The sequence below is a fragment of the Dromiciops gliroides genome, chromosome 1 (assembly GCF_019393635.1).
Source record: "Dromiciops gliroides isolate mDroGli1 chromosome 1, mDroGli1.pri, whole genome shotgun sequence".
Classification (NCBI taxonomy): Eukaryota; Metazoa; Chordata; class Mammalia; order Microbiotheria; family Microbiotheriidae; genus Dromiciops; species Dromiciops gliroides.
Genome location: NC_057861.1, coordinates 715,716,417 through 715,731,701, shown reverse-complemented (window position 1 = coordinate 715,731,701; position 15,285 = coordinate 715,716,417). Strand labels below are relative to the sequence as shown.

Below are 15,285 nucleotides of genomic sequence, written 5' to 3'. Positions count from 1 at the left end.
AAGAGTCAGACTTGGGGTTGAGGCCCACTCTGCCACAGGCTGTCACTGTCACTTGGGACAAGTCACTGAACCTCTCCAGAGACTCCAGAAGACTCTCTAAGCCCCACGTTTCAGAGATGGTGCAGATCTGCATTGACTGGTGGAGGGAGTTTCTCACTGTGAGCTCTGCATATAGATGAAATCACAAGTCTAGTTAATAGCAATAAAAGATCTAGGTGGGGGTGTGCCCTTTTCCAGAACTGATCTTGACCCCGGACCCCTTGGGTTATCATCCTAAGCAATTCTTGTCCTTATTTTTCTGCCCTCTATGGAGGATTCGTTCAGTTTGCCAGGACCCTTTCTTGGGTTTCTTTCCTATTGTCCAGTTCAGTATTTGGGTCACGAGTCAGTCATCCCTCACTTGCACTTCATGGCCAACCCTCTTCCTTGTCTATTCATATGGGTCCTTGATGAAATCTTCGGTTGCTACTTCTGAAAGGCAAGACTTTGGCGGTGATGTGCTGCTGCTATTTGTCCTGAAAGCACACGGTGAAGCGTCTGACTCTCTCCCACGCTCCCTTTGGAAGCTCGTTGCAGCTGAAATGCTCCAATCTGAGCTTCCAGGGAGGCTCAGGAGACAGCTTTGTGTAGACAGGCTCAGAATCAGCTGTGGTTAAGCTGCCATCCGGGAGGAACTGGGCACAGAAGCCAGACAGCTTCATAGCTCCTCCTCAGTCCAGAAGAGCCAGCATCACAGTGTGACTGCTTTAGCATTGTTTGAAATGACCCCTCCCCTCAACGGCTGGCGCTCTCACCTTCAGACAGGCACAAAAATGTACTCCACAGGTTGGACCTCTGAAAACTTCCTGGTCCCTCTATTTGAAATGCTAACAAAATGAGGATGTATAGGCCAAGTAATTCTGTTTGCTCAGAGGTCCAGCTGAGCTTCCTCATTGGCAGTGTGTTCCCAGCCATGTCTGTAGATAAGCTACAGCAGAGTTTACCAGGTAGAAGACCATGCCTTTTGAATTGGGTTGAAAAGCTTTCTCCTTGGGAAAGTGACCATCTGATTATGTTTCATTCTTTTCCCTAGGTGTTAATAGGGGATGTGGAAGATGCCATCTGCCTTCATGCCTTTTATTACGCCATCTGGAAGCGATATGGTGCTCTCCCAGAGCGATACAACTGGCAACTACAGGCCCCTGATGTCCTCTTCTATCCTCTGAGGCCAGAGCTGGTGGAATCCACCTATCTCCTTTACCAGGTATGGAAGTTCAGTTGAGAGTAGGAAAAAATACATGTGTATGTTTTCACACTTACCTGTCATGTAAAAAATATTGACTAAATATGTATGGTCTAGCCTGGGGTTGTTGGTTTAGGAAACTCCCTTGATGAATGCAGGTCTACAGGTGCTCTGTCTGTATATTATCCTCTTTAGTTACAGGTTAAGTGACTTGCAGTAAGTCCAGGGTTACATAATGTGTGTGTAAATAAATGTATAGTAAATATTTGTGGTGTGATACATGTATAAAGAATACGTTATACATTATAATTCTATATACTTTTTTATAATATATGATTATATGTGTGTGTAGACATATATATACACACACACACATACATACATATATACATAGAGAGAATGAAAACAGTGTATTGTAGCAGATAGAGTGTTGGGCCTGGAATCAGAAAGACCTAGGTTCAAATCTAGCCCCTGAAATAGACTTTTTGACCCTGGGCAAATTAACCTTTATTTGTCTTATGTAACTTTCTGGGGCTTAACTGGGTAGATGGAAAGAGTTCCTCTCACAGAACTACAGACCTGTCATGTATTTACATGTATGTGTGTTTATACATGCATATGGGCCACAAATATAAATAGATATTTATATAAGCAGAATAAAACAACCACATTATTGTGTTCCACCATGAGACAGGTATTCAGACAGAGAAAATTAATTTTAGCTTTCTTGGGTTCTTGATTGTAAAGAAATTCTAGAGGATTCCTGTTTAATATTTTCATTTAAATCTTTTTTTTCTTTTATTAAAAGTTACTGAAATTTTTAATTTTTAACATCATCTAAATTTCCCCATTAAATCTCTTTTCCCTCTTTCAGAGAACATTCTTATATAACATTTTTTTAAAGGAAAAGAGAAAAAAGAATGAACAAGAAAAATCAGTACATTTAAAAAATATGAACACGTGCAATGTTCCACACCTGTGCAAAGTAATGTACAAAGTAATGAGGGGAGATAGCTTTTCATTTCTCTTTGGGTGCTATGCTTAGTCTTTGTAATTGTCTAACATTCATTTCACATTGTTTTATGATTGTTCTTTCCAGTTTGCATTGTCGAAGTCATTGTGTACATTGTTTTCTTGGTTCTGTTTACTTTACCCATCATCAATTCATGGAAGTCTTTCCTTGCTTCTGTATTTATCACATTTGTCATGTCTTACAGCACAGCAGTATTCTAGTACATCCCCAGTTAGTGGGCATCTGCTTCGTTTCTAATTCTTTGCTACCACAAAAAATTCTGCTGTAAACATTTTGTTGTTTGTGGGTGCTTTGTTTTTTTATTAATGACCTCTTTGGGAAATATACCTAAAAGTAGAATCTTTGCATCAAAGGGCATAGGCATTTCAATCACTTTGCATAATTTCAAATTACTTTCCAAAATGGTTTTACTAATTCAGAATGCCATTAGTGTGCCTCTTTCTATAAATCCTCTCATATAACTCTTCAGAAGTACACTAGGGAACCTTATGCAAAGATAGATACAGTGTTGATTTTGAAGTTATTACATTGTCACTGAGAGTGAAGTCTTAATTATGAAATGTCACCTCTGCTACAGTTTTAATCCAGTGGATTCCATTTGTATGTATCTTCTTGAAGAGACACACATTCTAAAAGCTCACTACCTAAACCGTGGAGAAAGGGAGCCTCTGGTTGGTTCAGGCCCAGCCACTAACATCTGGGGAATCCTTGCTATTTCTCCCTGGTGGAAGAAAGAGGAAGAGAAACTAAAGAAGAGGAGAGGGGAGTGTTTGGTGTAGTGGTTTGGGCTATCAACTTATTAACAGAAAGAATAGCAGTCTTAATTTTTAAAGATGACCACACCATTCCCTTAATTTTTTGAAGTTTTTTTTTTTTAATAACATTTGTAATCAATAAAAAGTGAAGGTATAAATTTTTAAATGGTGGTCTTGGCATTGGTTTGTTTTTTCCTCTTTTGTGTCATTTTTATTGTCTTAGAGCTTTTAGATCTTTTCTTTCCATACTCTTTTTTCTTGTTTTACCCAATTACTCACTTCTGTTCTTAACTTTTTCAGACTTAAATCATTGTTCAGTACATCCATGACACTTTAAAAACACTCTCAAACTCTACCCACAACTTCTGAATCTGAGTGATTTAATGACAGGAGAGGTACCATATTTGAAACTAAAAGACACATGTGTCTGAATTCAGTAGGACCTTTGATTTGCAACTTAAATGACTAGAAAAATAACTGCTTGTTCCTTGGCATAAATATGGTCATTTATTGGTGAAAGCCAGAAAGCTTTTTCTGGAAATTACTGAGGAAATGTTGAGGAAAAGGTAACCTCTAAGATCTCCTGACTCCAAAAATTCGGTAGTTCCGAGTTCTGGCAGAACCTGGTTTTAAGCTTTCTTGGAAAACTTGGTTCCTTCTGTCCTCCAAGCAGTGCTTGATTGTGTGGTATCTGGGACAGAGGTGGAAGGAAGCAAAAAATGTTCATTCTGTCAGTTTCTTAATTTTCCCATTTATTTAAAGAGAAGTAGCTCCTGGGTTTGGCCTTTAAGGTAATGCAAACCCAGCTTTTGAGGTAGCCCTATGCTGGTGAGAAGTGGAAGTTTGAGCATTGCTGTGGTTTTTTTTTGTTTGTTTGTTTGTTTGTTTGTTTTTTTAGTGAGGCAATTGGGGTTAAGTGACTTGCCCAGAGTCACACAGCTAGTAAGTGTTAAGTGTCTGAGGCTGGATTTGAACTCAGGTACTCCTGACTCCAGGGCCGGTGCTCTATCCACTGCGCCATCTAGCTGCCCCGAGCATTGCTGTGTTTTTACCTTCAACCCCAACCTTGTGCTCTCCCGAGAGCTGAAGTCAGTATCCCTGGAGCAAGATGGTCTGAGACCATTGAAAGCTTAAACAAAACAGACTTATGGTGACGTATAAAAATGAGTTTTCCCCAGTTCTTTCATATTCTTGAAGTACCCATTAATTTTGCCCTGTGCCCACCTTCCTTTGATCAGCATTCATATATTCCTGCTTAATACTTTCTGATATATGTTTTGAGGTGATTTTTCTGTTTCTTTTGCTAGATTACGTTCCTTTTTTTTGTTGTTCTTTTTAGGCAACCAAGAATCCCTTTTACCTCCATGTAGGAATGGATATTCTTCAGAGCCTGGAAAAGTATACAAAAGTCAAGTCAGTTTTAAAGTTCTTTCCTTTCTCTTTGTTGGCCACTTTCTGGCTCTGTTTTGAGTTGGTCTTTGAAATGTTATTTTTATATTGCATTTGGAAATAAAAGGGGAGGCAGGCAGTGTCTTTGAAAGAGCAGGTGTTAGGAGGCCTGGGTTCTAATATAGGCTCCACAATCTTTTGACCAGTTTTGTGACCTTGGGCAAGTCTGGGCTTCAGTTTTTTCTCTTTAACATGAATTTGTTGACCTTGAAGATACTAGCCAACTCTTAAGATCCCATGGTATTAAGTCTCCAGTTTTAGTTTGTAAGCTTTCAGGCTGCAATCAATAACATCATCTTGCTGTTGGTAGCTACTTTGCAAGTTATAACCTGCTATCAGTTATAGCCTAATTACTGTTCCTCAGTCAAATTCTAGATCACTTTAAAAAAAAATCGTAAAAGTCTTTTGTTACTACAGTTCAGAATTGAGGCCAAAAATGAACCCATATCTTGTCTGTATTGCAGAACATTCCATTGGCATTAGATTAGCCCACTGGTATGTTTACTGCCCTTTCAAAACAAGAGTAGAGAGCATTTAAGTTCACGTGATTGTCTATGTGGAGCTTGGTTATTAGTCTTTTAGAAGACTATATCCGAGAAGTCTATTTGACTGGTTAGGTGGAGAGAATGATTTAAAGCACAATTCTTTTGCAGGTGTGGTTATGCTACATTACATCATGTCATAGATAAATCAAAAGAGGACCGGATGGAGAGTTTCTTTCTGAGTGAGACCTGTAAATACTTGTATCTGGTATGTATTGCTTTCAAAAGTGATTTGCTCTATGATAATATTTTCAATAAAGCTTAGAGCAGTGTTCATAACATTTATTTGGTTCCTGGTCCATCTATCAACTTGCTGGGGACCTACACTCTAGCCAGCCATTCATCCAGATCTATTTTCTACCTCATAACACTTCCTCCTCCTTATGACAACATCATAATAGTTAGCATTTCTATAGTGCTTTAAGCTTTGCAAAGCACTTTATAAATATTATCTCATTTTATCCTCACAACCACCTTGGGAAAAAGGTATCACTATTATCCCTGTTTTGCAGATGAAGAAACTGAGGCACAGAGCGGTTAAGAGGCTTGTCCAGGGTCACATAGCTAGTGCGTGGTTGAGTCAGAGGTAGGATTTGCACACACACACACACACACACACACACACACACACACACACACACACACACACACACACACACCCCTTTTGCTTTCTTTCCATCATTTCTACTCCCATCCTTACTAAAAAAATATCAAAGATTGTACATAAATAATCTCTATCAGATGGCATTCTGTCTTGGGGAGGGAGGGAGAAAAATTTGGAACTAAAAATCTTATGAAAGCAAATGTTGAAAACTATCTCTACATGTAACTGGAAATAATATTTTTATGATTAATAAAATAAAATGGAAAAACAAATATCATAGAGTGAGGAAATCCAGATTGGGTGCACACACCAAGAATTTTTTCACAACGTAACAATGGTGTTAAGTGCCTTACTTGAGAAACAGTGACTGAGACAATGGTACCAGGGTACGGGGAATTAAATAGCAGTTGATCTTCCTGTGTTTTGTCTCTACATATAAGCAAGTGAGGTAGCCTGGAATAAGTCTTTAGGCCAAATCTTAAGTGCAAGCACTTGAGAACTGCATTAATATAGAGGTGCCTGAGGATATGCTAACTGTATAGCCATGATAGCTTAAAAAAGGAAAGCGCACACGTGCGCGCGCACGCACACACACACACACGCACACGCATGCACTCATGCACGCACGCACACCCTGTGAATTAAATTCACTGGTCCAAGAACTTGGAAAACTGGGGGCTGCTTCTGGCTCTACCACAAATTAACTTTAGCATCTTGAACAAATGGCTTATCCTCTCTGAGCCTCTAGTTTCTCATCAATTCGGTGAGGTGTATGGTCTATGACGACAGTTTTCATGTTGGAAGCTATCCTATCTAGGCCTTGAACACATGCCTTTTTTCCTCTCCTGGAATCTTTTTCCAGCAATATTCCCCATCCTCTAACTCAGTACCTTTTAAAAACATGTCCTTTGTTGGGTTCTTCTAATATCTGCAAACATACCAAGGTTTCTTTAATCCTAAAAAGTCTTCTTTTAGCCCTTCTGTCACAATCTAATTTCTCTGTCTTCCTCTTTACTGCTAAGCTTCTTGGGAAAAGAGTTCTCTTTCTGATGTTTTGTCTTCCTCCACACTGCATTTAGGGTCAGAGTGCAGCTGTGACTACCCGTGTGACCCAGGGTAGGCCACTTTTTTCTTTGGGCCTCAATTTCCTCTAGTCTGAGTTGAGGGACTTGAACCATATGACCTCCAAGATTGCTTCCAGCTCTAAATTGTGTGCCTGTACCCTCTTTCCCCTCCTTTCCCATGGCAATCTTGGCACTCCCATGGTTACTTAACCTTAATATCTGATTTCCAAATTGGAAGTATCTCCTGAGCCCTGGACCCCTACCTTTGATGATATACATATCCACAGTCACACTTATCTTTCCCCTTAAGCCTTATTTCACGATGATTTCTGTCACTGTACTGCCCAGTCTCTCATGTTCCAAACCTTGGTGTTTTACTTTTCCCTTTTGCTCCCCTCTTTTCTGTCATCAGTTACTAGTCACGTAGATGCCATCTCTGAAACAGTGTGCATGCATCCCCTCCTCCCTATTCCCACTGCTGCTGCCAGAACCTAGGCTGTTGGCACCACCTGTTTGGACTGTTGCAGTAACCACCTTATTAACAGCCCTGGCTCTGTCGTTTCACATAGTGAAACTCTTTGTCACTTGGCTGTCAGATTTACCCTCATTTTGTGTGAATCTGACCGTGGTACTTTTTTGCTCAAAGTCCTTCCTTGGCTCCTGATGGTCAACTGATAAATGTCAGACTCTTTGGCTTAGCAGCTGCTTCACTTTTCCTGCTTTCTTTCTTATTGTTCTTTTCTTCATTCTCTACACTCTTAGACTGAACAACTGCTATAACCTCCTGGTATGGTTTCACTTCTGTGTCTTTGCTTATGGTGTTCTCTAGGCCCTTGCTGCCCATCCTTTGTATAAAAATTAATTCATCTGTCATGGGGGTCTTCCCTTTTATTCATCTTTCTCCTGCTCCTTCCCAAATTTGGCAGTCATCATCTTTTCCTTCCTCAAACTTCACATGGCACTTTGCTACCTCTGTGATGTAGTCAGTGTTAGCGAGCTTTTGTTGTAGAAATTTGTCTTCTCCACTAACCAAATCACATGATCTCTTAGCACCTGGTACAGCTTGGTTCACAGGGTCCTGTAAGTGTTTGTTGAGTTGAATTGAACTTGAGACCACTTCCATCACTAAGATTCTGTTATTCTTTGAGTTCTGACTCTCACCCTTGGTCAAGCTGATCATCTTCAGTGAAGTCCTCGTGATCATCCAGCATGTCATGTCCCCTTCTCCTCCCTGTGAGTGATCAACTCGAGATTATCCTCCCTTTCTATTATAAAACTACAGTGCTATAGATTAACAGCAGACACATTCAGTGGTGTGATAAAAGCCCCCTTTCTTTATGGTGATTGCTGTGGGAGGAGGCCTGCGCCTAAGTCAGTTTTGGGGATGTGGCTTTCTGCCTGAGGATTGCATCATGTTCTTTTCCCTCCCTAGTTGTTTGATGAAGAGAATCCAGTGCACCAGTCTGGAAATAGATACATGTTTACTACTGAAGGACATATTGTGTCTGTGGACAAACAGCTTCGGAACTCTCCCTGGAAAAAATCCCTTTCTGAAATGGGAGGGGAGCACCAGGAAGAAAAACATGTGCCTAGACCCAAACCTTTGGAGTTAAAAGTCATCAATTCAAGCCTAAATGTAAGCATTTTTAAGAGTGAGGTTGGAAGGTGGAAAAAATACTGGTGATGACCAGTTATTGAGAATGGAGGAGAGAGGAACAGGGAATCAATTACTAGTAATTGGCATTTTAAATTGGAGGTGGTTGTTTTTAAAGGTTTGGTTATTTGGTATGATAAACCAGTTTAAAACTTGCTTTACCAAATATAATATCATGTTATGACAGGAGCAAGGCAGAAAATTAAGACTTTTAAAACATGGCTAACTTTAATATGGCTGCCATTACTATTTGACCGAAGTGGAATTAGTTATTTTGGTGGAGGCAGCTTCTAAAATCTGCCTAAACCAGAGTTTCATGGAACCTTTTAATTCCACTCTGTTCTGAATGTCTCTGTCCCATCTCTTCCACATTTCCAAACAGGAAAAAGTATTTGTCAGAATAATGCCAATATTGGATGTTTGGGGCCTGTATATTTGTATCATGTTATGTCTAGAGAGCTTTAGAGGAGACAGTCCCACCGCTTGATATATACCCTTAGTTGTTTCAAGTGTTTTCACCATACAGTATCTAACATTTGGATAACTGTATGAATGTCAAGGTAGTAAAAAAGAAGAGACTTGAAACATGATTCCTGTATAGAGAAGTAGTGGTGGGTAGTGGTGTGTGTGGGGGTGTTTTTAGACAATTAAATTGCCATCTCCAATTCTAGGATGACTAACTTATTGAGGAGTCAGAACCCGTTTCTCTTCCCAACTGTGTCACTGACTAGCTGCATGATGTAAATAAGCTGACCTCTCAGAGCCTCAGTTTCCTTATTTTTGAAATGAAGGGATTAGACTTATATGTTTTCAAAAATCCCTTCCAGCTCATATTTTGTGGTGTCATTGTACATTGCTCAGTACTTTAGCTTTCTCTTACATAACTTCTTTGTACCGAAGGGCAAAATACACAGCCAGCCATGCTACTTGAGGGGCTGGTGGGCCAGGGATTTGAATTCAGAATTAATTTCTCACCAGCATTTTCTTTTCCTCCTAGTGTAATCGTATTCCTGATGAGAGAAGGTATTCTCTGCCTCTCAAGAGTGTCTACATGAGACAGATTGACCAGATGGTCGGCCTGATTTGAGCTATCACCATGCATGGTGATGTTTAAACAAACAAATACAGAGCTCTAACTGAAGTGGAAGAAAGACTACAAAAGTCTGGCCATGAATAATGATGATGATGGCAGGTCTGGCTAGCAACATACTTGCTCTCTCTTCTTGCATATTTTAATTATTCTCTCCAGTTCAAAACACAAACCACCAAAACTGGTCCCCTGCATTTCTTTATTAAGATTTGAAATCAAGAATAGCTGACAGGTAGTCACTGAGCAAAGCTGAAATGACAACTCTGTTTTTACAATAGACTGCTTGTGAAGGCAAGTATTGAGGAGTGGCTGCCTGTTGCTACCTCTTTATGGTGGGATTGTGGCTAAGATCCCTTTGCAGAAGGGTTTACTGGGAATTACTTCTTTTCTTGAAACAGCAATATTTTCCTTTGTGGGATGGTTAGGCTGTCTCCTAGCTTATCAGTAAGCCATTGTCTGCCCTGATTTTCGATTACATTTATTTTTAAAGAAAAGAAAATTCATCTTTTGCCACTGGTGTACCAAGTAACCCTCACTAATCATTACTGCCATGTCTGAATTCTAACCAATGGCTTCTGAAGGATCACATCATGGAACTAAGAAATGACCTTGTTTTAAAAATCTAATATAACATGGACTCTCCAGAGAACTCCTATAGTCCCGGAACTTTGAGGTGGAGCAAAACTGCCCACTGCTCCTCAGGCTTTTCATGATTTCCAGTGCTTCAGTTATTGTCATGCTTGTTGGCCCTGCTTCTTGATCCTCACCATGTTTGGGTTAAAAAAAAAATCTTCCCTTTTCTTTTTTCCTTTTCTTTCTCTTTTTTTTCCTTTCTTTTTTTTTTTTTGTTTGTTTGTTCAATTTCATCTCTAGCACTCATTGAATGGAGATGGGGAGAGAAAATGACCAGGATGATACTCTTACGTGGTTTGGGCATTTTTCCTGCCCAAGTTTTCAGTTAGTGCCTTATATAAGATGACTCAGTTATGGGTCACTGAAAATCTAAGCTGCTTCTACTTTTGAGCAGGCTCAGTTTGTGTTAGGATCTCATGGTGTTGGCATAGAAGTAGTTAGGGCTGGAATAAAACAGTAAAAGAATGGACAGATTGTTATTCCTGAGGAATGACTTTGGCAGGGGGGGTGGGGGGTGGCATGGACCTTTCAATATTTCATTTCAGGGAGGTAAATAACCAGGAAACTAGACTAATTTTTGGAGTGAAAACCTCCTCTTGTTAGAAAGGAATAGAAAACTGATGGTGGTTTTCCTTCACGAATTCATTTAAACTCGTCAATAGTGAACTCAAACTTGAAATGAAGGCTAATAGTTGATCTGAAAATTGTGTTACCATCAGACGTCACGATCTGGGCCATCAGACACAGCCTTGCTTGGTATTTCCTACCCAGTCACTGCTGCACATGTCAAATGTTCTTTACCCTTTTCCCAAAGGGAAGCAGACTGCTCCCTAAACCCTCACATTTATCAACCAACTGGGGAATTTTTCATTCCTTTTTTTGGGGGATAGTAAGTTTTATAAGTTTTAGGTGTTTATGTTTTCTTAAATATAGATTAGATATAAGATTCAACTCTTGGATATTTTTAATAATGTGGTTCAGAAACCCATTGACTCATTTTAAAACCCTTTGCTAGTATATAGGATATACTTTTTTAAAAAGCAAGAACATAAAATATTTTGCTGTTTTCACTGTTTAATTTTTAAATGCCTTATTCTGTTCTGAATCACCACTATCTGCAGTTATTTGCTGTATAGATTGAGCCTTCTTTCATCATACTGTGTTTGAAAAAAAAAAAGTCTTCCGTGACTCAGTGTAATCAACTCTTCGTTTTTCCCCTTTACTCCTACACATTGCCTTCTCCAGCCAACTTTAAGTAAAAGTCTTTATGGCATTGAGGAGGAGCAGGCAGTGTGTGTTATCTGGGCAGGAATTGGAACGGCCAACTTTGTCTTCCTTTGGGTGTGTCCTTGCAACATCCCAGGTTTCCATGACAAAGTAGGAGACAGCCACTGTCCCATTCTCTTCCAGTCCTCTGTTCTGCATGCCTAACACCTCCTTTCTTCTCCTGGTGTTGGAATCTGTGCCTGGCATCACGATCCTCTTCCTCTGCTGAGCTATTTACGCAACTCAGGGACTTAATGCTCCAATCCTGAAACAGCTCTCAGTACTGCACCTCTGTGCATAAGTGTTAGAGGATTGCTGAGTGGCTTCCCCAAAACCCCAACTGTTCAGCCCCACCCAGGTCCAAACAGCCTACGTAGCTAGGTGTTTGGGCCCAAGTATTGATCCTGGAAGGCATCAGTTCTAGGGTCATTGGTTTGTCATGAGGAAGGGCAGAGTCAAATCTCTAATGGATTTTTTAAAAAGAGGCACTAGGGGCAGCTTGGTGGCACAGTGGATAAAGCACCAGCCCTGGATTCAGGAGGGTCTGAGTTCAAATCTGGCCTCAGACACTTGACACTTACTAGCTGTGTGACCCTGGGCAAGTCGCTTAACCCTCATTGCCTCACCAAAAAAAAAAGAAAGAAAGAAAGAAAGAAATAAAAGGAGGCACTATTTGTGAGGTTGAATGTGGGTAAACTCGCTTTCATTTTCTACATTGGTCAGTGCCAGTAGAAATGATAGTGCCCTCAACTTTGTGATGGTCACTAATCTTGTTACTTTACTGTGTCATCAGTGCAAGGTAGATCTCAGAAGGCAGAGGAGAGGACAGTTTCTTGCTGATTTGGCCACAGAGAGGACTGATCTCATTGTGTGTCATCTGTGTGTGGGGATGCTGATGGCACACAATGTTTCTAGTCACCTCTGGAGCAGGGGGCACTCACTAAGCATGGATGGCTGGTGGCTTGTTCACACTATCAGTGCGTCTTCTCACTCAGTCACTGCAAGTGTTTTGTAAATGTCTCTGCCCAAAGTATTCTGGTATCCAGTTCTTGTGCATCAAAAACATGACCAAAGTCAGGCCTTCAAATTTGTGGTGAAAATTACTTTGCTTTTAGTTTTGTTTTTTAAAGGTGTCTTCCAGCTTTGCAGGTGCACTGACCTTAAGTTAGGGCCCACAAGGCACTTTCAGACTCTCCCTCAGTGCCATCAAACTTTTCTAATATCAGATATTGCCCAGGGGCCTCATCCTGTCATCTGCCTCCAGACTGCTTAAAATAGTGGCCTCCTTTAATCTCTTCATTTTGATAGTGCTTTAGGATGTAGGTGTTTTGAAACCTTTAGTTGACTTCTCTAAAAACACACATAAACCCAACTAATGATTAAAGAAAAATACATGCAGTTCCATATAAAGGAAAGTTTTACTAGTTATCTAACTTGAATGCTTTAATAGAAATAGTTTAACAGTACTAATACATGATTTTTTTCCCCCATCAGATTTGGACACGGGAAGGGTGTAGGGGTAGCCTTGTCTACCATCCCACCTCCAGGTTACTGGTTAATTGTAAAGTCTTCCATCATGTGCTGTGAATGCACATACACTGAAGTCTTGCATCTTTCCACCTAAGCATTGCAGGGTGTACTTTAAAAAAATTTAATTTGAAGGTTTGAAAATCTGCTGCTAGGGCCAAGGAGCTCTCCCATCATGGTTGCCATAACCATGTCTCCCTTGCCGTCCCTCTTCCCTGTTCCCTCAATCCTTTGACTCCCACCATTGTGCCTCTGCTTTGCAATTGAGGGGCCCTCCTACAAAGAAGTAAAAGGCTCGGTCAGTCCCTGTAACCCATTCTATAAGTGTTAAGCAAGCCAACTGAGATAGAATTAAATTGGGTATACACTGGTCACCAGTCGGGCCGTGGAGCAGGCTTTGAATAGTGACCACACTTGAAATGAATGTGAATTTGGTCAAATGTCAGGTAGCCATGACACTTCCCAATTCAGTTCCATTCCTCACCTCCTGATAATTACAGGTGAAGAAGGTGGGGAGGAAGGATTTGGGTAGGTGTTTTTATTTTTTGTTTTTTAAATAGCAAAACATAGGGCACATTTTAATTTATTATGCACTAGAAAAGCAAATCTGTTTTTGCAGAACTGAGAATTGAAAACGGCTGGGGTGACTTGTTGAAATATACAGGTCTGTTGTGCTTCTCACTCTGTAATGTGCAATATAATTTGCAACTATAAATGATATGTTTAATCTATGTAAATAAGAAATGGGTTTAAATTAAAGGGGAGCTTTTTTGTTTTGTAAAAGGACCAAATGTTCTTTTATAAATATCCTGAATATCTTGCTCTTTGAAATTTATTAGAATTTTTACAATTTGCATTAAAAGATTCTTTTTTAGTTGTCACCTTTTTTTGTGCGTGCGCGCGCCTGTGCGTGCGTGTGTGTGTGTGTGTGTGTGTGTGTGTGTGTGTGTGTGTGTGTGTGTGTGAATGTGAGAGAGAGAGAGAAATTGAAGCAATGTTGGAATTAGGGTTAAAAGCAGGGTCAGGACCAATCAATATACATTTATTAAGTTCTTATTATGTGCCAGGCACTGGTGCAGATACAGAAGTGAGACAGTCACTGACTCCAAGGATCCTACATTTACATTCTGAATCAGAAGATCTGTTTCTGTCACTGTTGGTCCTGGGTGAACAAATGACTTCACACCTTTGTGCTAGATCTATCTTGCTCATTTGCAAAATAAGGGGTTGTAGAACTAGAAGGGGCCTTAGCTCCAAGTCTAACCTCCCTTTATGGGTGAAGCAAGTAAGAGCTAGAGAGGTCAGACAACTGAGCCCGAGTCTGACAGGAAGTATCTGAAGCAGATTCCAAGGCCGGAGCCTCGCCAAGGGGCTTGGACTAGATCTGAGGTCCCCAAGTCTGGCTCTTCAGTCTTCTTACTGACTCCTCGAAAATGGGGTTGTTGGTTGTGAGGGAAGAAAGGAAGGAGTAATCCTGGTGCTTTCACCTCTGAGAATGACAGACCCTTCCCCTTTCCAGAGAAAGTTATCCTGAGAATACAGAATAGGATGAAGTAGACCAGCCTGCCTAATTAAACATTTCGGCTTGCTGAATCTCATCCAGACTAGGAGTCCTGCTGTGATTGATGGCACCAGTGGCACTATCTTAAGGCTTTCAGTGGGGAATACCCTGGACTGGATTAAGAGAGAATCTGGGGGCAGCTGGGTGGCACAGTGGATAGAGCACTGGCCCTGGAGTCAGGAGGACCTGGGTTCAAATCCAGCCTCAGACACTTAACACTAGCTGTGTGACCCTGGGCAAGTCACTTAACCCTAATTACCTCACACACACAAAAAAAAGAATCTGGATTCACATCCCACCGTGACCACTTGAAACCTGTGTTACCTTGGGTAAGTCGATGTCTCTGGGTTTTAGTTCTCATATCTGTCAAGGTGGTTGGACATTGAACCCTCAGTCTAGTTCCTCGCTGCATCTCAGAAAAGTCGATCCCATGAACACTAAGGGATAACCTTAGGGTCTCAGAGGTGGGAAACCCCTTAAAGACCACACAGACCAACCTCGTAAATGAGGAAGCAGGCCCAGAGCAGTGCAGTGGCTCGACAGTGCTCACACAGGTAACCTACTGGCAACACTCAGACCCAGGTTCTCCCCAAATCTGGCATGGCTCCATCCATGGCATGAATCGGTGTGGCTCCATCAGTGCTCATCCTCCCACCTAAACCCAACCCCAGCTCCTAGCACCATTTGAGAAACTGCCTCCCACCTTGTGGGTGCAAAATAGAGTCATGTCACTGACACAAATTGGAAACAAATTGACCTTCCTAGGGTGGAGTCTTATTTTGGGTTCTCCAGGGGGCAGGTCAGCCAATAGCTCCACTCAGAGGTGTCACTGGAGAGACTTCTTTCCTGGGGACAAAAGCTCTCAGGGCATACAGAGGGAGAGGG

At 41.0% G+C, this 15,285-nt stretch overlaps 1 protein-coding gene across 1 annotated transcript in view; it reads left to right on the top strand.

The window, feature by feature from the left end:
- EDEM1 (ER degradation enhancing alpha-mannosidase like protein 1) overlaps positions 1–13,579 on the top strand; it is a 38,813-nt gene extending 25,234 nt beyond the window's left edge. Inside the window, exons 8-12 of the mRNA XM_043967662.1 lie at positions 1,073–1,243; positions 4,350–4,423; positions 5,113–5,209; positions 8,102–8,305; positions 9,321–13,579. Of these exons, the coding sequence (XP_043823597.1) occupies positions 1,073–1,243; positions 4,350–4,423; positions 5,113–5,209; positions 8,102–8,305; positions 9,321–9,410 (636 nt within the window). The 3' untranslated portion in view covers positions 9,411–13,579. The remainder of the gene's footprint in view (positions 1–1,072; positions 1,244–4,349; positions 4,424–5,112; positions 5,210–8,101; positions 8,306–9,320) is intronic.
- The last annotated feature ends 1,706 nt before the right edge of the window (positions 13,580–15,285 follow it).